This window comes from Opisthorchis viverrini, assembly GCF_000715545.1.
Source record: "Opisthorchis viverrini unplaced genomic scaffold opera_v5_83, whole genome shotgun sequence".
In the NCBI taxonomy this organism is placed as follows: domain Eukaryota; kingdom Metazoa; phylum Platyhelminthes; class Trematoda; order Opisthorchiida; family Opisthorchiidae; genus Opisthorchis; species Opisthorchis viverrini.
The window spans coordinates 486,547-494,711 of NW_008751739.1; the positions used below are offsets into that span (position 1 = coordinate 486,547).

Genomic DNA, 8,165 nt, shown 5'->3' on the forward strand with positions numbered 1-8,165 from the left:
CAGGTGACAGTCACTGAAAATATACTCAGGGGGAGTTATGAATACCCGCTCTTGCGATCAACACGCACAGCCATACGGTCGCATGATAATATAGTGTTTATGTAAAGAGAATAAAGGGACAAACTGAAAGTACTGGATTCTTTTAATTTTGATGACTTGGTGGACTAAGGCTAGAGTCATTGACCGATAAGTCAGTGATTCGAATTCACTCTTCGCTTTTCGTTTGCTCCCATCTGGGCCTGAGCAAGATGACAGCATCACAGTGCCTGTGTTCTTTCGGTTTGCATGACAGCTTCAGTGGAACAAGTTCCATTTGACCATGATGTCATCCCTTCCTCGCTTTGCTTTGTCCAACAGTCGTAGAAGAGTGCCACGAAACCCGTACAAATCCATCGTCACAACTAACGTGTATATCTGTATGAATATAGCGGTTCTTGGATTATTTCAGTCGGTGTCAACTCAGGCTGCTTACGGTCACTAAATCGACTTCCTGTAATTGGAGTTCCGTTTCTCATCAACGTGCGATGACAATATGAGTATTCCAGTTGACCGTTTCGCTGGACATTCTGTTTGGCTCGTCCTATGGAACACTTGTTGCCCCCTGTGTTTGGACCATTTCGTCAATCAACTATTATGGAACCGATAAATGTCACTTCTCGTCATTTTGCTTTACGTTGACTTACCAGAACAACAATGTGGTCAGGAAGTAGCTTTTTGGTTCTGAAGCAGTCATCTCTGATAATTCCCAGTCGCAACCTTTTTTCTCGAAGATGTTAACGTAGGTTTCCTGCTTGGGTTTGTACTCGTTTGACAAAACTGGACATTGTTGGTCTGGGTACAGACCTTCTTATCTTGAAGTATGTGGAGCTGCGTTCCATAATCTGAAGTCCTTGCTAACCAACTGGTCTGTGATTTTGTCCCGTTGACGGTCGGTCACTCTTAACCCAACTAGTTCTCTCTTCAGCGTTGGAACGATTAACTGTGTGCAGTACAATGGGCACTGTTTTTGTTTACTCTAGTGAGCACAAATACTGTATGCAATCTACCTTCCATACCATCAATACTAGCGACATCAAACAAGTCAACTAGCTCAAACTTTGCACCTTTTTTCTGCCTAGCTCCAGTGCAGTTAACTTTCGATTATCTCACTTACAATTTCTTGGAAAGTAATGGTTTGATCTGTAGGCCTATATTCTACATGCTAACATGTACCTACGATGCACATCTGCGTTCACCAGCTTGTTACAAGTGAACTGAGTGTCATTGCCATGCAGGTCGATTGTGGTCACATTAATGATAATCACTGCCATGTGGACCTCACACAATAGGAGGCGCACAACGTTTCAGTTCATGTGATCTATTATTGTTTATGTTCGCGTGATTACTCTATTCCTAATAAGCTTGATTTAATACGATGTCAGCAGCCATGTGGGTAGCCTGCGTCCGAGCGTTCGGCTGAAATGCAGCGTAATCTTTTGTAGTGCACTCAGTGGTTCTCATGGAGGGTTGACCTTGTTTGGCATATTCCTTACCATCTGACGGCCCATTACATTCAACCGTTTGCGGATTTGAGTGTTCCCTTGTCCAGCTGGTCCACGGTACTCATCAGAATGAGAACCAACTGATTCGCATGGGTTTTCAATTTCACGTGCAACGGTTGTTGGCGGTCAAAATGTAAGAGGTCTCCGTCTACCTGTGTATGTGAAAACATCTCACCAATAACTTGGTGTCTATCACCCTACACACGTGTCTACTGTGTTCGTCGGTTTGCGATGGACCACCGTTGGCGCACTTAGTACGGCCGTCAAGTGATACCCTGATTTCCCGCCTAGGTCGTGCATATTGCACATGCCGACCAAAGATCGATGACCAAACTAAGTGCTAGCTCATGCTGGACACGTCCTGTGAAGTATTATTGTGACCTGAAAACCATGATTATTCCAAAGATACTTTTCGTTCCGGGACTTTCGAGAGCAGCGCGTTATTTGTGCCGGTCTGCTCGTCTTGGTGGTCCGTCAGTACGTGATGTTATGCCAAGGGTGTATGCCATAGTTTGGGATATTTTGAATGCTGACCTGAGATTCCTTAGATCGGCCGTCTACGAACCTGGCCTAAAATAATGCAATTTATTGACCATTGTCTCCCGGAGTCTACCCTAAATTTCTCGTGTTGATTTTTGCGGGAATTTGTGGACAATATATCCTGTCTAATTTGGTTGTTGACCTATAATTCCGTTACGGCACGTGCCAGCTAGATGGTTAGGATGCCAGGCTTTGTGTTCCCAGTCGGAATCTGAGTCCACTGGAAAATAGGATCTCCAGAGTTGGATGCAGCAGTGATGGAATTCATCCCTGCATGTCATTTTCCTTACAGTGTAACCAACTAGCCATATCACCTGTCAATAGCGTTCCTCACTTAATGTAGTGCAGTTACTGGCATTTTGCTTTCGATTCCTAGTTTCTCGCTGTCGGTTTTATGATTTTTCAAAGTTTCTCTCACTGATATGGGTCTCTAGTTCCTATGAAAACGTAATCAGTGTACTCATCGGTTTCTCAATGAAGTTCTGATCTTGTCGCGTTGGACGTTGGATTAATAAATCTAATTTCCTTATCCCTTGTAGATTGTATTTGACGAATGTCATCGTGCGAAAAACCTCACCCCAAGTGGCTCACAGAAACCAACTAAAACAGGCCTCACGGTACTCGAGCTACAAAACCGGTTACCCAATGCTCGTATAGTTTACGCCAGCGCTACTGGTGCCACTGAGCCACGAAATATGGCTTACATGACTCGTTTGGGTCTTTGGGGAGAGGGAACTCCCTTCAAAACGTTCAATTCTTTCATCCAAACTCTTGAACGACGTGGTGTTGGTGCAATGGAGCTTGTAGCGATGGATATGAAACTACGTGGGATGTATATTGCACGTCAACTGAGCTTTCAGGGTGTTAACTTCACTATCAGGGAAGTGGCTATTGAAGATGTACGTCTCAAAAACCACGCGTTCATTCACGTTTACAATCAGTGTGCTGATCTGGTGAGTTCATTTGTCCTATTAAGCACCCATACATTCATGCTTGCTGCGTTTCTGAAAACCAGTCGATGCCAACGTCTTATCACAGCAATAGAATGACTGATCCTGTACGACGCGTTCGCCTTCCACAGATCACTTGTTGGCTGTGTTTGCTTTGTGAGCCGTCAACGCTAACTTGAAGTCATCCTTAAAGCCTAGCTTAGATTTTTAATGGCCCCGTAAAGGTCGCTTCAGAATCACAGACCTTGTAACGGGTTCTATTTATTTCTTACTGGTGACTCATTTTCATCGGTTGGGAGACGCAAATATACGTGGCAACGAAGCCGTGTAACTAGTGGAGCATCATAGAATAATCACTCATTGATATTGCAACTGCCAGACTTCATTCGCTTATTAAGTCACTATTCAAATTTAAGTCTCACGGTGATAACGTTATTCTCGATGGTATTTCAGCCAAATAAAACATAATGCCGAAATACATTTTCCGGTATTCCAGATAAACATCTAGAACGAGAGCCAGAAAAACAAGTCTTCATTATTTCTTCAAGTCCCCTGAATTACTGTGAGTCCTACTCTGATGGTGGTAATTTCTAGGCTACTCTAAGGCACACCATACATGTTCATGGGGTGTTTTATCTCCCTGCCATTGATTGTCGAGGAGACAAACCAGACCCAAGCATCACACCTGGGGAAGCTCGATAAGGTAAAAATCGGACAGAGACGAGTGTGGTTGGCACGGGTTACGAGGTTTAGTCCCATACTTCTGAATTTTTGATATGAAAGTCCTCCTAAGTATATGGTGTCCTTATGTTTGGTCTTGATTATACCCCCTGCAGTCCTGAGTGCTTTTTTGTGATTTTATCTTAACTGGTTAAAAGTCTTGACCGCAACCACAATAAACAGCAATCTGCAGCCAGACTATTCGTTAAAACAACTGCGCTGCTGTCGTCAGGTATGCACGCAAAATTGGACTGTTCGTTCGTTCGTTCGTTCGGAGATTTAAGCGACATCCGTTCAAGGCCTGTGAAGACCTTATCACGTTAGATAATGTGTATCTCTTATTCAAGATTTTTGGGGCATACAAGCTTCAGTGCGACCGATCGCCTGGACACAGGCTACTGGTGTCTTTCTTATCGTACCTTCTAGTTGCATTCCTCAACTGATGCGATGTCATACATGATGTATCCACTGGCATTAGAGAACATCATAGTCTGTTCCTTGATCCGCTGGGTAATAGTACGAGTCGAGCCCGGTCATCTAAAAAAAATCGGGTTCGAGATGGCTCGGTGGTTAATGCGCGAACGTAGTGACTGGAAGGCCCAACCTGAGCATTTCACGTGCTCCTGTCTAGGCTTAGACAACCTGGCAGTATCTCAGCCCCCATGTTCCTTTGGGTGGCACGGCAGCTAGGCACCGAAAGGGTTTTACGGCCGGAAATCTGGGTAGCTTTGCTCTCCTTAGACAGTTAATCTGTTATCATTACGTCCTTCGTTGTTACGCTTTTGGGAGAGACAACTGTACATTTCTGGTCAGTTTATCGATTTATGGGGATTGTACCCACATCAGACGGGGTTAGGATTTTAACCGATCCTTCTCACCTTATCCACCTTCAGGTCATGCGCATTGAGGTCACTTCAGGTCACATAAGCCGAGATGAGAGATTCGGAGCGATAAGTGTATTTGGGGTGTGTGCTACATCACGTGATATACTCCCGGGCTTGCTCCACGCTACGCACACAGCTCAGCCCAGTTAGCAGTCGTGCATGATTCTGGTGTTCCACATGCAACTATTTTAGAGCTCTGTGCTTGGCTGGTTGTGATTTGACAACCAAACCGTCGATGATGCTCCGGTGTTTTCTTGTTGCATGTTACTGGAACTGCTCATAGGTATGTAGACATTCGTAACTGCAGGCTTGCTGTTACGTGGCTGAACAACAGTTTTTTTTTATTATGGTTCATGGCCTGTTATAAAGCCAGGACAGTGAGCGCCACAAGGACTATGCCGGAAATGTTAACTAAAACCACACTTAACCCATTCACCATTTGTATGCATATGGAAGTCGTTTGCCCGCTCCTACTGGGATTTAACCAATCTGTTTGTCTAAGTCAGCTCAATCAATTTATCGGTTACAAACCGTGTACCATAGGCACATTGGTTCCAGCTGCTGCAGTTTCCATCACCGCTAAACGGGAGAGTTGGGGCATATGGCCAAGCCGTGGAGGTGATGACGTGTACAGTTTGTTCGGACATTGGATGGCTATGCACTGAAGGCGATGGCTTTGGTACACAAGCACCATTGACTGCGCGGTTGCGCCATTTCTGCCAATATCATTGGTCACTAGTGATTTGAGTCCCGGGGTCCCTACTCTGTGGGATTCCAGTCGTCGATCCGACTAAATTTACTGGCTACTGTTTTCGTACTTCGCTGCCAGGTCATACACTGTCCACCTCTCGGTCGCTCCCACTGAGCACAGGGTTTGGCGCAAAGAGCTCTGTGAGGCAGACGGTCTTGTGGCATACGGAGTACATGTCGCAACCAACGCAGCCCATGAAGCGTGAGTAATTAATCTATCGTGGGAGAGTTTCTTCCTCCTATAAACATCTGGTGTACCTCAGCATTAGTAATCCGATGTTCCCACCAGACCTGACCAAAGCCTCGGAGACATTAATGATCAAACACTGACATCCCGTATGTCCTGTGCGCCTAAAGGCCACGTCTGTTATCCGTAAGGCAGTATGGATCGCACCACCGCAATGTAATTTCTTCCCATGCTAGAGAACTAGTAAATTAAATCTGTAGGCCTTGAAGCATTGAAAAACTTGTTCGTCGTGTGCTACCTTCGGTCTTTTCACCTCATCCCATTCCCTTGCCCCTACTCCGTTTAATTTCGCCTAGCTAAGTCTTTCTGTTTAACGTCATATTAAAACATCTAGCATGTACTATGTAAAGCTCATTATATCCATCTGTTTCGCCAATCATGAAAATCCAACTTCCTTAACCCTATGAGCTGAGCTTGCCTATATGCCTTGGGCAGCACACTTGCATACTTGAATCGATAGTGTACGAGTCTTAATGCAATAGGTATCGTCTCGAACCTCGCATTACAACACCTGGCTCTGGGTTGGCCTCCACAAGCACCCGTCCACCGGAAAAAGCGTAGATTTCGGCCCAACCTGTATGGCACGCAGAGTTGCTTCACCGAATGCCCAGTTGACTCGTTTAAGCAGTACAAATGTTTGAGTTATGAATTCTAAGCGTGGTTTTGGTTTATACAGAGTTTGACTAGTACGTATTTGCTATATGGCCTCAGAGCATACAGTAACCTTGCTCGGAGTGATCGGATAAATCACAATAAATATAAATAATGAATCATTCAGCTGTAACATCCTTCCGGTACATAGCTGCCATGCCATCAGCAGAAAGTACGAGGGCTTGGATACTGCCAGGTTGCCCAAGCCTAGACAGGGGAAGTCGATAGTCGGATGTCGGGCTCGAACCATGGACCCTGCGGTCAGCGAATTCGCGCTCTAGCCACTTGGGCCATCTCACAATGAGAATGCTGGAAGGCCCGTAAGTATGCAGTGTACGTTGTCTGGTGTGACCAGGTTATAGAAGGCCCTCTGCGAGGTTGTTACATAGGATAAACTACCAGTTATGTGTTCGAGTGCTGTAGGACTGTGCTGCCTATCTTCATATGCATACCAGTAATGAATAGCTCATGGACATATTTTTGGTGGACAATGTACGTCAACTCACTTCAATACCGTCAGGTCTTCTTGATGATGTCTTCGTGTGGCCCATTGTAGAGGTCACATGATGGGGTCACTAGTGATGCTGACAGTCTTCGGGTGTTAATCCATTAGGTCGACAAATGGGGAACCCTGTTCGAAGTCTCATGTGCATAAGCTTATCTTGGGGCATTTTCTGTGGCCATGTACCCGTCCGGTAAGAGGGTCACAGGTTCGACTCGTGCCCTAGGTATGCTTCCAATCTGCATTGTTTAACCTCAACATTTTGTCTACACAGTATGTATCTGGAATTTTCATTTACGGAAGATCTTTTGTTAATTACTGTCACATGGGAAGCCGTGTGAGTAACCATAGGCTGCAAAGCAATCTAGCGAATGACACACATTCAAGGAATCCATGTTTTTCTTTGTTATGTTTTCAGTGGGTGTATGCTTACCGCTTTTTCTCGGAAGCCACTCGGCTGATGTGTCCAGGTGATCGTTACAGAAAGACAATGTGGGGCCAGTTCTGGTCAGCGCATCAACGCTTCTTCAAATACCTCTGTATCGCTGCCAAAGTAGATGCGTGTGTTGAGCTCACAAAGGCGGCCATCAGGGAGGGCAAAGTGAGTCAAACGGTGCACTATGCCAACCTCGATTTCTTGAGCGCCAACGTCTTTCCAGTGTCGTATTTCTCCTGGTACACGCTCTCCGAACTGCTCTTATTATCTCGGTCTCAAATTATTTTCCACTATATTGCACTTGTGGTGCGCTATCATCCCAGGATGGCTCATTTGTCCATTTGTAGTTTTCCGGATTGATCTCATAACTATATCTAGGATAATGGAGGAAGCACGTACTGCACTTTAGCGTGTGACTCGATCTTCTGATTGGCCACTTGGGGCGATAGACGGTGTTGTGAAAATGAGCGCAGCAGAATCTGCACCTCTTCTTGGTTGGGATCCACGTGGTTTTCTGTGCATGTGCCCGGAGACCCTATAGGCTGTGATACCTAAACACAGTTTGATACAGGGTTTATATCATCATCATCATTGTCAGCTGTAAGAACCGCGTACTGGTCGTACACTGGTTGTAGCTGCCACAGTTTCGTTCACCGATGACTGGGGGGGGGGGTAGATAGTTGCACACTGCAGGCGTTAGATGATAAATTGGTGCATAAACCCAGCACTGTCAAGTGGGGGGATTTAAAATGGAGCTATGCTGAGATGACATGTTTTGAGCACGACACGTTTTGAATCAAATAGGCGCGCTAAGTAGAACTCCTACCCTCTGCGATCAACCACCTTAGATGGTGTTCTCTGATCTGTTTGGGCAAGTTGCGGGTGGTACAATCAATGTAAGTGGCCTAGACACTTGAAGAGTGACAAACAACCATCACAGAGGT

The 8,165-nt window shown here is 45.4% G+C and overlaps 1 protein-coding gene across 1 annotated transcript in view; it reads left to right on the forward strand.

Moving 5' to 3' along the window:
* Positions 1-8,165, forward strand: part of T265_04800 (hypothetical protein) — a gene marked incomplete at both ends in the record, with an annotated part of 34,515 nt that overhangs the window by 19,874 nt on the left and 6,476 nt on the right. Inside the window, 2 exons of the mRNA XM_009169638.1 lie at positions 2,621-3,034; positions 7,204-7,386. Of these exons, the coding sequence (XP_009167902.1) occupies positions 2,621-3,034; positions 7,204-7,386 (597 nt within the window). The remainder of the gene's footprint in view (positions 1-2,620; positions 3,035-7,203; positions 7,387-8,165) is intronic.